This window comes from Panthera uncia, assembly GCF_023721935.1.
Source record: "Panthera uncia isolate 11264 chromosome A1 unlocalized genomic scaffold, Puncia_PCG_1.0 HiC_scaffold_17, whole genome shotgun sequence".
Lineage (NCBI taxonomy): Eukaryota > Metazoa > Chordata > Mammalia > Carnivora > Felidae > Panthera > Panthera uncia.
Window position 1 is genome coordinate 4,213,336 of NW_026057577.1, and position 16,175 is coordinate 4,229,510.

General features: G+C 39.3%; 1 protein-coding gene across 1 annotated transcript; it reads left to right on the top strand.

The window, feature by feature from the left end:
• The first annotated feature begins 12,916 nt into the window (after positions 1-12,916).
• Positions 12,917-13,771, top strand: LOC125934820 (olfactory receptor 2H2-like). The gene has a single exon (XM_049648422.1). It carries the CDS (start codon positions 12,953-12,955, stop codon positions 13,769-13,771), a length of 819 nt encoding a protein of 272 aa, XP_049504379.1. The 5' UTR covers positions 12,917-12,952.
• The last annotated feature ends 2,404 nt before the right edge of the window (positions 13,772-16,175 follow it).

The following is a 16,175-nucleotide window of genomic DNA, read 5'->3' on the forward strand; positions in this document are numbered from 1 at the left end:
AGTGCTCGTCCCAACATGTACCCTCCTTAAGGTCCTTCATTAATTTAGCCCATCCCCTGGCCACCTACCCTTCAGCAATCCTCAGTTTACTCTGCATTTAAGAGTCTCTTACAGTTTGAAGAAGTAGTGTTTTATAGAAGAACTTGAACTGGAAGAAAAATGGAGCAAGCTACCACCATCACTGCTGACATGTAGATTCTAGGAAGGTGAACTTCTATTAGAGTAAGAGGCAGGAGAGCCAGGCCGGGTGTGGACAGTGAGACCCACTCTCAGTGCAGGCACTGGACGCATGGAGTGCTCAGCTTCACTCTGGGATCAAACCACCGCATGTCTGAGCATAATAACTGTGGGAACAGGTCTAGTTGGACAACCCTGACTTTATGCAAACTCCTAGTCTCTTTTACCCTCACCTGCTCTTCCTACACTTAATGACAATTCTACTTCTGATCGCCCAGGCAATGAGGTTACTTTCTTGACTTTCTATTTGGTTTATTGGTTTATTCACACCCATTCACCAGGGTATTTCTATTTTTGCACCAATATCACCACAGTATTTTTTCTGGTTTTCTTGAGACATAACTGACATATAACATTCATTGTATAACTTTAAGGTATATAACATAACAATTTGATATAAGTATATATTTCAAAATGATTACAATAAGAATAATTAATAAGCAACACCACACATATTTATAATTTTTCCTTATGATGAGAACTTTTAAGATCTACTCTTAACCACCTTCATATATGCAATACAGTATCATTAACTGTAGTCCCCATATTGTATATTACATCCCTCAAACTGATTTATCTATACGTGCAAGTTTGCACCTTGTGATAACTAGCTTTTAATGGGTATGGCCTCATAAAAGTTGTAACATCTGGTATGGAAAATCTCCTTGGGTGTTTTTCCCCTTTAAAAGTGTCTCTACTTGGGGGCGACTGGGTGGTTCAGTTGGTTAGGCATCCAACTTCAGCTCAGGTCATGATCTTGTGATTCATGAGTTTGAGCCCCACCTCAAGCTCTCTGCTGCCAGCTCAGAGCTGGGAGCCAGCTTTGGATTGTGTGTCTCCCTTACCTCTTCCCCTCCCCTGCTTGCACTCTGTCCCTATCTCAAAAAATAAATAAACATTAAAAAAAAATTTAAAGTGTCTCTACCTGAATCCTTTCACATGTATATGTATTTTAAAACATCAAGTTGTAAAAGGGAACCAGTTCACGTCATGGAACTTGCTTGCACCACGCCAACACCCAATGCTGTGCCTCTATGGATCCATCCCTCCAATGGGTCTGCCTCCCTCCCAGTGCCGAAGGGCACCTCCCACAATGGACCACTGAAAGCAGAGAGCTTAGCCTGCCCCTCCCACCCTGTGCACCTTGCAGACCCACCCTGGCTAACATGCCAGATCCCATCAAAGCAGCACCACAAGAGTGGCAGTCTGCAAGTAGCCCAGACAGGGTCCACACCACCCCACAGTGAGTCCTGCCCCTGGGAGAGGGGAAGATAAGGTAGACACCAGTCTGACGGTGGCCCCAGCAGTGGGCTGGGGAGAGACATCAGGTCTGACTGTGGCCCCGCTCCCCAGCACAAGTTACTCCAGACAGCATGGGAGAAGAGCCCTGCAGTTCCCCGCCACTCCAGGGACTATCCAAAATAATGAAACGGAAGAATTCTCCTCAAAAGAAACTGCAGGAAGTAGCGACAGCTAACGAACTGATCGAAATGAATTAACCAATGTAAAAGAAAATGAATTTAAAATAATAGTCATAAATATAATCACTAGGTTTGAAAAAAGTATAGAGGACAGCAGAGAATCTATTACTACAGAGATCAAAGGACTAAGAAACAGTCAGGAGGAGCTAAAATATGCTACAAATGAGCTGCAAAATAAAATGGAGTCAACCACAACTTGGATTGAAGAGGCAGAAGAGAGTATAGGTGAATTAGAAGATAAAATTATGGAAAAAGAAGAAGCTGAGAAAAAGAGAGATAAAAAAAAATCCAGGAGTATGAGGGGAGAATTAGAGAACTAAGTGACAATATTAAACGAAATAATATACACATAATTGGGATTCCAGAGGAGGAAGAAGGAGAGAAAGGTGCTGAAGGTGTACTTGAAGAAATCATAGCTGAGAACTTCCCTGATCTGGGGAAGGAAAAAGGCATTGAAATCCAAGAAGTACAGAGAGCTCCCTTCAGACGTAACTTGAATCAATCTTCTGCATGACATGTCACAGTGAAACTGGCAAAATAAAAGGATAAAGAGAAAATTCAGAGAGCCGCTAGGGATAAACATGCTCTAACATATAAAGGGAGACCGATAAGACTAGTGACAGATCTATCTACTGAAACTTGGCAGGCCAGAAAGGAATGGAAGGAAATCTTCAATGTGATGAACAGAAAAAAAAAATATGCAACCAAGGTCCTTTATCCAGCAAGTCTGTCATTCAGAATAGAAGGACAGATAAAGGTCTTCCCAAACAAACAAAAACTGAAGGAATTCATCACCACTAAACCAGCCCTACAAGAGATCCTAAGGGGGATCCTGTGGGACAAAGTACAAGAGACATCACTGCAAGCATGAAACCTACAGACATCACAAGGACTCTAAACCCATATTTTTCAATAATAACATTGAATGTAAATGGGTTAAATGTTCCAACCAAAAGACATAGGGTATCCAAATGGATAAAAAAGCAAGACCCATCTATTTTCTGTCTAAAGACACTCATTTTAGAACTGAGGAAACCTTCAGATTCACAGTGAGGGGATGGAGAACTATCTATCATGCTACTGAAAGTCAAAAGAAAGCTGGAGTAGCCATACTTATATCAGACAAACTAGACTTTAAATTAAAGGTTGTAACAAGAGATGAAGAAGGGCATTATAGAATAATCACAGGGTCCATCCATCAGGAAGAGCTAACAATTATAAACGTCTATGTGCCGAACACGGGAGCCCCCAAATATATAAAACAATTAATCACAAACATGAGTAACCTTTTTGATAAGAATGTGGTAATTGCAGGGGACTTTAATACCCCACTTACAACAATGGATAGATCATCTAGAAACACAGTCAATAAAGACACAAGGGCCCTGAATGATGCATTGGATCAGATGGAGTTGACAGAAATATTTAGAACTCTACAGCCCAAAGCGACAGAATATACTTTCTTCTCGAGTGCATATGGAACCTTCTCCAAGAGAGATCACATTCTGGGTCACAAAACAGCCCTTCATAAGTATGCAAGAATTGAGATCATACCATGCACACATTCAGACCAAAATGCTATGAAGCTTGAAAAATAACCACAGGAAACAGTCTGGAAAACCTCCAAAAGCATGGAGGTTAAAGAACACCCTACTAGAGAATGAGTGGGTCAACCAGGCAATTAGAGAAGAAATTAAGAAATATATGGAAACAAACAAAAATGAAACCACAACAATCCAAATGCTGTGGGATGCAGTGAAGGCAGTCCTGAGAGGAAAATACATTGCAATCCAGGCCTATCTCAAGAAACAAGAAAAATCCCAAATACAAAATCTAACAGCACACCTAAAGGAAATAAAAGCAGAACAGGAAAGACACCCCAAATCCACCAGAAGAAGAGAAATAATAAAGATCAGAGCAGAAGTAAACACTATAGAATCTAAAAAACTGTAGAGCAGATCAATGAAACCAAGAGTTGTTTTTTTGAAAAAATAAACAAAATGGATAACCCTCTAGCCAGGCTTCTCAAAAAGAAAAGGGAGATGACCCAAATAGAAAAAATCATGAATGAAAATGGAATTATTGCAACCAATCCCTCAGAGATACAAACAATTATCAGGGAATACTATAAAAAATTATATGCCAACAAATTGGACATCCTGGAAGAAACGGACACATTCCGAAACACCCTCACACTCCCAAAACTCAATCAGGAGGAAATAGCTTGAACAGACCCATAACTAGCATAGAAATTGAATCAGTCATCAAAAATGTCCCAACAAATAAGAGTCCAGGATCAGATGGCTTCCCAGGGGAATTCTACCAGACATTTAAAGCAGAAATAATACCTATCCTCAAGCTATTCCAAAAAATAGAGGGGAAGGAATACTTTCAGACACATTCTATGAAGCCAGCATCACCTTGATTCTCAAACCAGACAGAGACCCAGTAAAACAAGAGAACTAAAGGCCAATGTCCCTGATGAATATACATGCAAAATTCTCAATAAGATACTAGCAAATAAAATTCAACAGCATATAAAAAGAATTATTCACCATGATCAAATGGGATTCATTCCTGGGATGCAGGGCTGCCTTAACATTTGCAAATCAATCGATGTGATACATCACATTAATAAAAGAAAGGATAAGAACCATATGATCCTGTCAATTGATGCAGGCAAAGCATTTGACAAAATTCAGCATCTTTTCTCAATAAAACCCCTCGAGAAAGTCGGGATAGAAGGAACATACTTAAACTTAATAAAAGCCATTTATGAAAAGCCCACAGCTAATATCATCCTCCATGGGGAAAAACTGAGAGCTTTCCCTCTGAGATCAGGAACACAACAGGGATGTCCACTCTCACCGCTGTTGTTTAGCATAGTGTTGGAAGCACTAGCATCAGCAATCAGACAAGAAAAGGAAATCAATGGCATTAAAATTGACAAAGAAGAAGTCAAGCTTTCACTTTTCGCAGAAGACATGATATTATACATTGAAAACCTGATAGACTCCACCAAAGCCTTATAGAATTGATACATGAATTCAGCAAAGTCGCATGATACAAAATCAATGTACAGAAATCAGTTGCATTCTTATACACTAATAATGAAGCAACAGAAAGACAAATAAAGAAACTGACCCCATTCACAATTGTACCAAGAAGCATAAAATACGTAGGGATAAATCTAACCAAAGATGCAAAATATCTGTATGCTGAAAACGATAGAAAGCTTAGGAAGGAAACTGAAGAAGATACAAAGAAATGGAAAAACATCCCATGCTCATGGATTGGAAGAATAAATAATGTCAAAATGTCAATACTACCCAAAGCTTTCTACACATTCAATGCAATCCCAATCAAAATTGCACCAGCATTCTTCTAAAAGCTAGAACAAGCAATCCTAAAATTTGTATGGAACCACAAAAGGCCCTGAATAGTCAAAGCAGTTTTGAAGAAGAAGACCAAAGCAGGAAGAATCACAATCCCAGACTTCAGCCTCTACTCCAAAGCTGTAATCATCAAGACAGCATGGTATTGGCACAAAAACAGACACATAGACCAATGGAATAGAATAGAAACCCCAGAACTAGACCCACAAAAGGATGGACAACTAATCTTTGACAAAGCAGGAAAGAATATCCAATGGAAAAAAGACAGTCTCTTTAACAAATGGTGCTGTGAGAACTAGACGGCAACATGCAGAAGGATGAAACTAGACCACTTTCTTACACCATTCACAAAAACAAACTCAAAATGGATGAAGGACCTGAATGTGAGACAGGAAACCATCAGAACCCTAGAGGAGAAAGCAGTAAAAAACCTATTTGACCTCAGCCGCAGCAATTTCTTACATGACACATCCCCAAAGGCAAGGGAATTAAAAGCAAAAATGAACTATTGGGACCTCATAAAGATAAAAAGCTTCTGCACTCCAAAAGAAACAATCAACAAAACTGAAAGGCAACTAACAGAATCAGAAAAGATATTTGCAAATGACATATCAGACAAAGGGCTAGTATCCAAAATCTATAAAGAGCTCACCAAACTCCACACCTGAAAAACAAATAATCCAGTGAAGAAATGGGCAGAATACATGAATAGACTCTTCTGTAAAGAAGACATCCAGAGCATTTGGCACATGAAAAGATGCTCAATGTCGCTCCTCATCAGGGAAATACAAATCAAAACCACACTCAGATGTCACCTCACGCCAGTCAGAGTGGCTAAAATGAACAAATCAGGAGACTATAGATGCTGGAGAGGATGTGGAGAAACGGGAACCTTCTTGCACTGTTGGTGGGAATGCAAACTGGTGCAGCCGCTCTGGAAAACAGTGTGGAGGTTCCTCAAAAAATTAAAAATAGATCTACCCTATGACCCAGCAATAGCACTGCTAGGAATTTACCCAAGGGATACAGGAGTGCTGATGCAAAGGGGCACTTGTACCCCAATGTTTATAGCAGCACTCTCAACAATAGCCAAATTATGGAAAGAGCCTAAATGTCCATCAACTGAAGAATGGATAAAGAAATTGTGGTTTATATACACAATGGAATACTATGTGGCAATGAGAAAGAATGAAATATGGCCTCTTGTAGCAACATGAAGGAAACTGGACAGTGTTATGCTAAGTGAAATAAGTCATACAGAGAAAGACAGATACCATATGTTTCACTCTTATGTGGATCCTGAGAAACTTAACAGAAGTCCATGGGGGAGGGGAAGGGAAAAAAAAAAGGTTAGAGTGGGAGAGAGCCAAAGAATAAGAGACTCTTAAAAACTGAGAACAAACTGAGGGTTGATGGGGGGTGGGAGGGAGGGGAGTAGGGTGATGGGTATTGAAGAGGGCATCTTTTGGGATGAGCACTGGGTGTTGTATGGAAACCAATTTAACAATAAATTTCATATATTAATAAATAAATAAATAAATAAATAAATAAAACAGAGAGTCACTAGGTAAAAAAAATAAAATAATAATAAAATAATAATAAATAAATAAAAGGCAAAGTGATATTCTCAATTGCTAACGGACCTGAGATAAAACTTATAAAATACTTTTATCTTTTTAAAAACAGTTTTGCCCCACTAGCAGAATGTGGTTTTTGGTTGTTATCCTTTTTTTTTTTTTTTTTTTTTTTTTGTCTTTGTGCTGATAAGGAGAAGATTGTAAAAACCCAAGGATTAATTTGCTCGCCTTAATGATTTCAAGTCTTCCATTTTCTCTCCACCTTTAGGAAAAACAATTAAGTAACTGATTAATTTAAAAAATCTATATATTTCAGTTTTCATGTGACCTTAAGAACACACATAAAACCATGACAGTGACTATTGCAGGGACATACTACATATACAACTTAGTATTACAATTTTCTTCTATAAGCACATATAAAATTTAGAATAAATAACCTATGGGGAGCCTGAGTGACTCCGTCAGTTAAGCATCTGACTCTTGGTTTAGGCTCAGGTCATGATCTCATGGTCCATGGGACTGAGACCCACATTGGGCTCTGCACTGACAGTGCAGAACTTGCATGGAGTTCTTTCCCTCTATCTCTCTGCCCCTCCCCCACTCTGTATTTCTCAAAAACACATGAATAAACATTAAAAAAAAGAATAGGTAACATATTAAAAAAATCCTTTCCTCTGGATCAAAGTCTTTTCTGAGCATCTTTGTCTTTTGTCCATGAGGAAAAAAAAACCCTGCATTCTGAATCCAAACATCAGAGGAAAGCTCATCAGAGGAAAGCATGAGAATGGGAACCAGACTGAGCAGAAGACTTCAAAGACCAATAGGATTTATTGAGCCTTCCATTGACAGAATTAGATTATGAACAAAAAAAGTCTAATTTAGGCAGATTGAAAGACAGGAGAGAAATCCTTCGTGGTGTGCCCCCATGGGTCCGCCATCTCTAATGGCTCAGAGCAGTTGCAGGTAAGTGCTGAGGTGACTGAGAACTCACCACAGAAGACATTCAGATGAAAGGCTAATTTCCATCTGAGATGAAGTCCCAGCGGCTTTATTAGTCTTAGCAAGCTGAGTCTTTCTGGGATAGGCAGGACATTTCCAGGGCACTGGTTGCTGTGATCTCTCCATGATTCTGTGCACCAAGATGTTAATAAAAGCAGGTCTTTAAATCTAAGCCCCTTTCAACAACTATGGTATTCTGGAGGTAAGTCACTTACCCCACTGATCAAGTTGTGATCAAGCCTGGACTGAGATACCATACCATAAAATCCTATGAAAAAAGGCAGTGGGAACCTCACGGATGTCTTTGGGAATGGCTATGACTGAGAGGCTGAGAGGGAAAGGAATATATTCCAAGCACAATCTCAAAAGAGGCTGAGATTAGTGTGTGTGTTTTCTCCCTAGTCAATGGTTCTCTGGATTTTCAGAAACTTCAGAAATCCACATCTTCATTTAAGGGTAGAGTACTTTGGTATTTGCATTGAGTTTCCAATGCCAGGCACTCGCCACAGTGGCTCAACATCTAGCTGAGCCATTTGTAAGAGAATATAGATAACTGTCACATGAGAATGAAGATGGGATTAGGCATGAAATTAGATAAATACAACTGAAAAAGTAAGATTCATTTATTTCATTATTAATAGTTAATATCAATTTAATTAATATAGTAATTTAATTAATACATTAATGATTTTAAATATTAGTAGCAAAAACAGAAAAAAACTTCAGCAGGAATGCATTGGTGAAACAAACTGAAAATTGTTGACAATTCAAGTATTTAGGTGCAGATGGGGAGAGAAATGTTAACTGTATTAAATGATTATGTAGCAGCCAAAAGAATATTTTCCTAAATTCCAAGTTGCTGGTGTAAAACTAATTTCTGTAAAACCTCGCAGGTAGCAGACACCATGATGTTCGGATCATCAGAATTGCTGGAGGCAGTGGGGGGAATGTGGGAGCCAATGCATGTGCATGTGGACAGGCCCAATGAGGTCAGCAAAGGAAAACCAGGGAACTGTGAGAAATTAGAGAACAACCAAAGATCTCTGTGCAGGGTGCAATGGGGGACCTAGTTTTATCATGAATCCATAATATCCAACACAGAAACACTTCTTAGTCCCCCAGAATGTGCACAAAGTCCAGGTGACACATTGTTCTTTCCTCAGTGGGTACTCCTTTTGTTGTTATTCTGCTCTGTTTTAGATTTGTCTGGCTTGCCCAAATGTATACCTAGATTCTCCAATGTTCATCACCATCTGTAACCACAACTTTCTTTAGGCTCTGACTGGTGTTTTACATGAATTATCAAGACTGGACAGGTAAGACAGATGGGTCAGGAAAGGCAAGTGTAGGGACCAGTCTCCTGAGGAGGAACCACAGAGCCATTGCCTTGGGGTTTTGGCAGAGTTGAGGTCCAGAGCACAGACTGTGGGACCACACAGTGCTGGTTGCATAGGAAGGACTTGCAATGAATGGAGAGAGTGTCCGTAGCCTACTCTAACACAGCTTGCACAAACAACATCAGTAGCATAAATTCCAGTAGTGATAATATCTCATATGAGCAGAGATTGTCACACAGGGTCACAGAACACCAAAGGAAGTGACATAGTCAGCAGTGTTTTATAAGCAGTTTGAAAATGTCCCTGGGACACTTTTGATATTTAATCACACAAGAAGTCGAGATGTGTAGACATGTATTATTAGGAAAAACCACAGCCAACTTATGGAGTGAGGGCCAAATGAGACAAATATGTATGCTAAATTAATATGCTAAGTTCAACTGGCCTAGGCTTTTCCAGATGTGGGAAGAGAGCTGCTAAGTGGCTGTTTGTTTCCGCCCTCTGTCACAAAAAGGAGAACACTGAGCATGCAAAGTCATAAAATATATCATTAGCTCTCAAATGTATGGTGGTTTCATCAGTGATCAATGAAAATATCACTTAATGACACATTAGATGTCAAATTCTGCTCTAGAAAAAAGCAGATGTGACTCAGGATAAGTACAGAAGTGGACTTTTGGGGTTTTTTTCCAGAGAGAAAACATAAATTTCAACCTAAAACAACTTAAGCAGAAACTCAACTTGATTCTAAAAACAAAAGGGTAGAAAAATCAAACGATGCTAATGTCAAAAGAATAACAAAGATAGGTGGGTTTTTGTCCAGTTTATTAAAGATATAATTGATATAAATCACAGTATAAATTTTAACTGTACAGCATAATGGTTTGACTTACATATATTATGAAATCATTATGTCCCTTACTGAGATAGATACAATTAAAAGCAAAAAAAAGAAAAAGAAAAAAAATGTTTTCCTTTTGATGAGAACCCTTAGGGTCTACTCTCTTAGCAAAGTTCATATACATTATAGAGCAGTGTTATCTATAGGCATCATTTATGTATTACATCCTTTATTTACTTATTTTATAACTGGAAGTGGGTAACTTTTGACCACCTTCCTGCAGTTCACCTTACCCCCTACCACAAACCTGTTGTAATCACAAATCTGATCCCTCCCCCGCCCCCGATTCTGCTTTTAATTAATTCTGAAACAGAGAGTGTCATAGAAATCTGAACACTAAAATTACACTAGATTTTTTGTGTGTATTATGCACAAGATTATTTTGAGTTCTAATTTCCTCATTTACATGGGGGTGTAACGATAAAGCTCAAGAACTAGATTTTAAGGAAATTCATTTCCAGCTCTAGGTCTCCACTCCAAATAAAATGATTTCAATACTGTTTTTTATCTTTTTTAAATTTTCTTAATGTTTATTTATTTTTGACAGAGAGAGACAGAGCATGAGTTCAGGAGGGGCAGAGAGAGAGGGAGACACAGAATCTGAAACAGGCTCCAGGCTCAGAGCCGTCAGCACAGAGCCTGACACGGGGTTCCAACTCAAGGACAGTGAGATCATGACCTGAGCCAAAGTCAGACGCTCAACCAACTGAGCCAACCAGGAGCCTCTTAATACCGCTTTTTAAAAAATAAAAGTGCATATTTAAAAAACCTTCCTTTTCAAATTTAAATCTTGTACTTTGAACAGTATGTCATTAAGGCAATCATTTCCTTTAACATGAAATGACATATCCTACATTGGTAGGGTAATTCTATTTTTAATTTGGGGGGAAACCTCCCATTTTCCAGAGTGGCTGCACCAGTCTGCATTCCACCAACAGTGCAAAACGTTTCCCCTTTCTCTGCACCCTCACTACCATTTATAGTTTCCTGAGTTGTTAATTTGAGCCATTCTGACAGCGGTGAGATGGTATCTCATTGTGGTTTTGATTTCTATTTCCCTGACGATGAGTGATGTTGAGCATCTTTTTATGTCTCTATTAGCCATCTCTATGTATTCTTTGGAAAAGTGTCTATTCATGTCTTTTGTCCCTTTCTTCACTGGATTATTTGTTTTTTAGGTATTGAGTTTGATAAGTTTTTTATAGATTAAGGATATTAACCCGTTATCTAATATTTCATTTGCAAATATCTTTTCCCATTCTGTCAGTTGCCTTTTAGTTTTGTTGATTGTTTATTTTACTGTATTGCAGCATTATTTATAATAGCCAACATATTGGAGAAACCCAAATGTCCATTGATAAGTGAATGGGTAAGAAAGATGTTATACTTATACAATAGAATATCATCCAGTCATCTTAAAAAATGAGATAGTGCCATTTGTGACAACATGGATGGACCTAGAGTGTGTTATGCTAAGTGAAATAAGTCAGAATGAGAAAGACAAATACCAATGATTTCATTCATGTATGGAATATAAAAAGGAAAAAAAAAGAAACAAAAAGCAGAATCAGATATATACGTACACAGAACAAACTGATGGATGCTAAAAGGGAAGAGGGTGGGAGGATAGGTAAAATGGGTAGAAAAGAGTGGAAAATACAAGCTTCCAGTTATGGAATGAAGAAGTCATGAACATAAAAGGCACAGCACAGGGAACATAGTCAATGATATTGTAACAGTGATGTATGGAGACAGATAGTGGTTACAATTGTTCTGAGCATTGCATAATGTATAAACCTGTTGAATTATTCTGTTGTACACCTGACACTAATGTGACTATACTCAACAATGTCAATGATACTCAGACTTTTTAAGCAGTTTTCATCATTAACAGATACTGAATTTTTTCAAGCATTTATTCCACATGTATTAAAATAATAATATGCTTTTTTTTCTTTTATTGTATTTATGTTGTATGTATTGATTGAGTTGCATATATTGAACCATCCTTGCATCCCAAGGATAAGTCCCACATTGATCGTGGGGCATAATGCTTTTAATGGGCTACTGGATTCAGCGTGCTAGCATTTTACTGAGAATGTTTGCACCTATGTTCATCAGGGATATTGGTCTGCAGTTTTCTTTTCTGCTGGTGTCCTTATCTGGATTTTGTATTAAGGTAATACTGCCCTTTTTAAACGAGTTTGGCAGTGTTCCTTCCTCTGATTTTTTTGGAAGAGTTTGAGGTTTGGTGTTATTTCTTTTATAAATATTTGGTAAAATTCACCAGTGAAGACATCTGGCCTTAGGCTTTTCTTTATTGGGAGATGTTTTTATTACTGATTCAGTCTGTATAATAGTAATTGATCTATTCAGATTTTCTATGTCTTCCTGATTCAGTTTTGGTAGTTTGTATGTTTCTCAAATTTTTCTCCATTATATCTAAGCTGTGCAGTTTGTTGCCATAAGTTGTTCATAGTGCAAAGGTTAGTTTTATTTTTTTACGTTGATTTATTTATTTTGAGAGAGAGCATGAGCAGAGGACAGGCAGAGGGAGAAAGAAAGAGAAAGAATCCCAAGAAGGCTCCATGCTCAGTGCAGAGCCCTACACAGGGCTCAATCTCCTGAAACTGTGAGATCATGACCTAAGCCAAAATCAACAGACACTTAACCAACTGAACCACTCAGGCACACTGGCAAGGGTTAGTTTAAAAGAATGACCTACCACAATCTCATGTTCTAGGAGTTTGCTAGAATTATCCACCTTTGAAGAAATTAACAGATGAAAATGTCCAAAAAGGGACAGAGATGAAAGAACAGCCAGTAAAAGTTTACAGAAAATATTAATAGAGAAAGGGTGACGTTCTAAAATCAAATATCACCTTTCTCTACCTCTTTTAGGTGGTGTTCTAACTGATGTGTTGTTCCTTGTAGATTCAGGTGGGCGCTGGATAGACATGCTAATGGCACCGTCCCAGATGGCTTCATTCTCTTGGGCTTCTCAGATAACCCTAGGCTAGAAATGACCCTATTTATGGCGGTTTCTGTCTTTTACACAGTCACACTAGTGGGCAACACCACCATCATACTCCTGTCTCACCTGGACCCCCACCTCCACACCCCCATGTACTTCTTCCTCACCCACCTCTCCATCCTGGACCTCTGTTTTACCACCAGCTGCATCCCTCAGATGCTCGTGAATTTCTGGAGTTCGGACAAGACCATCAGCTATTTGGGGTGTGCAGTCCAGCTCTACATCTTCCTGGGACTCGGAGCTTCAGAATGTGTTCTGCTGCTGGTCATGGCCTTCGACCGCTATGTGGCAGTGTGCCGGCCCCTGCACTATGGAGTAATCATGCACCCACCCCTGTGTCACAAGTTGGCTTTCCTGGTCTGGGCAAGTGGGGTTTTTGGGACACTGGTGCAGTCTCCCACTACCATGAAACTCTCCTTTTGCCATCACCACCAGGTTGACGACTTTGTCTGTGAGGTCCCTGCACTGATCCGCCTGGCTTGTGGAGACACACATGTCAATGAGCTTCAGATCTCAGTGATTGGTGCCATCTTCCTGATGGGGCCCCTCCTGCTCATCCTTGTCTCCTATGGCCGTATCACCCAGGCAGTGCTGGCCATCCAGTCCCAGAATGGAAGGAGTAAGGCCTTCCATACCTGCTCCTCCCACCTGGCTGTTGTTTTTCTCTTCTACTGCAGTGTCACCGCTGTCTATATCCAACCCCGGAGTCATTTTTCCCAGAAGGGAGGGAAATTTCTAACTCTCTTCTACACTGTGGTGACCCCCACTCTCAACCCCCTCATCTATACTTTAAGGACAAGGACATGAAGCGAGCTTTCAGGAGGCTCCTAGGGAAATACAGAATGTCCAGTGAAGAGTGAGGAGGGGCTCAGACTCAAGGGGAAGTCAGCTTTTGTCCAGTTCATTTGCTGATTTGCATGCATGAGGACTCTCAATCATCAACTCTAAAGAAGAGAGGGGCCAATTGCGTGCTTTGTACAGACAGTGGACTAATGAAAAGTAAATGTGATGCAGCTGGCAATGTTATTCTTAAACTTAAATGTAGGAGAAACATTGCTCTGAGTCAAGCTACCATCAGGAAGTAGACACCATTTTCATTATTATAAAAAGACGGCATGGGGTACCGGGTGGCTCAGTCAGTTAAGCATCTGACTTCAGCTCACGTCATAACCTCGTGGGTTCAAGCCCTGAGTTGGGATCTGTGCTGACAGCTCAGAGCCTGGAGCCTGCTTCAGATTCTGTGTCTCCCTCTCTCTCTGCTCCTCTCTGTCTCTTTCTCTCTCAAAAATAAATAAACTTAAAAATTTTTAATAAAAATAAAAAAAGAGCATTTGCTACAAGGAATTATTAGCTAGATAGATATTAAAGGAGACAAAGTGCACAAAAGAGCAGCCTCTAGCACTAGGAGAACACAAGGAAAGAACAAGAATGTTTTAAACTGATGGCCTAGAGAAGAGACCCCTGGGAGCATAAATTTTCTGACCTCCTACTTGTGAGTCAGGAGTATTGCTAGCTGGGCTGATGTCACTGAGGAAATGCTGGTTTTGCTCACCACCCAGTGGAGAATGCTGATTCAACCACTTTTACCTAATCTACTGCAGATTAAACGAACAAGAAAGACACCAAAGAAGCAAAGAGGAAAGAGCGAGTCTCCTTCCCAACATTGGCCTGCAGCCCACCTGCCTGTATCACCCCATATGCATGAGGCCTAATAAGAAATGAGCAAGCGAAACAAACATATGACATGCACACTCCTGGCACCAGCCTCACAATGAGGCTGAGTGATTCAAGTGTGGGTTAGAGTTGTAAGACTTTGGCATCTCACAATTCTTAACTCTACAAGAGGAATCCAGAATACAAATCTAATCAAGAGGAAGGCACAGCTGTGGTCATTTTATGGATTAAGGTCAGTATAATTCCCACACATCACTTTTTGTGAAGTAAGGACTCCATGTCTGACCAGAATAATGACAAGAAGCAAGTATATGACTTCTCATTCATGAGGTACCCTAAAGAAAACAATAACATCAAAATTGTTACAATCTTATGACTAAATGCATCTTCACTCTGCCTGGTACATTGGCTTACTTATTTATGTTTTTATCAATTCAAATACTTCAATTCTCTCATTTAAACATCCAAGAATTTCTGTCTAAACCTATTTGATTCTAAAACTAAGAGTAAATTAACAACCTACCTGTCATTTCACCCTATTTCCTTTTGTACTTTAAAACCACTATCACCAGTACAGCCACAATCAATTAAAATAATATGAAAATAGTGGTGTCTGGGTGACTCAATTGGTTAAGCATCCAACTCTTGATTTTGGCTCAAGTCATGATCTCATGGTTGGTGAGTTCGAACCCCCTGTCAGGGGTCCACTGTGAATGTGCAGCCTACATGGGATTCACTCTCTCCCTCTCTCTCTGCCCCTCCCCACTCTTGCTCACTCACCCACACAGGTGCTCTCTCTCTCTCTCTCTCTCAAAATAAATACAAATACTTTAAATAATAATAATTATATGAAAATAGGCTATGGAATATGTAAAATAGAATCAAATATAGAATGCGTACAGAAAAAGTTCCCTTAGTGGATGCTAATTGCACTGATTTTTTCTGCCAAGAGTAGGGATCGTGGAAGTTAATAACCTGATATTAAAGGAAAAAAGAAATCCTTCATTTGACTTCATTGTTTCTCAATTCTTCTTTATCTTAGGAATGGTACATTTATTACAGCATTTGAAATATGTTTAGTCAAGTAAAGAAGCTACTTGTTGAAAAATGTGCTTTGAGATTAATATCTAATTTTTCACATGGATTTGGTAGAGTATAATTTTCCAAAAATTGCATAAAGATTGCATTCTTGAAATTGAGACAATTGCGGGGCACCTGAGTGGCTCAGTCAATTAGGCGTCTGGCTTCAGCTCAGGTCATGATCTCACAGTCTGTGAGTTCAAGCCCCGTGTCAGGCTCTGTGCTGGCAGCTCAGAGCCTGGAGCCTGCTTCAGATTCTGTGTCTCCCTCTCTCTCTGCCCCTCCCCTGCTCATGCTCTGTCTGTCTCTGTCTCAGAAATAAATAAAAACATTAAAAAAATTAAAAAAAGAAATTGAGGCAATTGCCTCAGTATTATAAATGTTAGTTGGGTACAACACATTGATTTTCATTATATAGCTGTAAGATGTAGGCATGTTCTGCATATCCATTTAAAGC

Coding starts and splice junctions, on each gene's coding strand:
- LOC125934820 (XM_049648422.1), top strand. CDS start 12,953: ATGACCCTATTTATGGCGGTTTCTGTCTTTTACACAGTCACACTAGTG.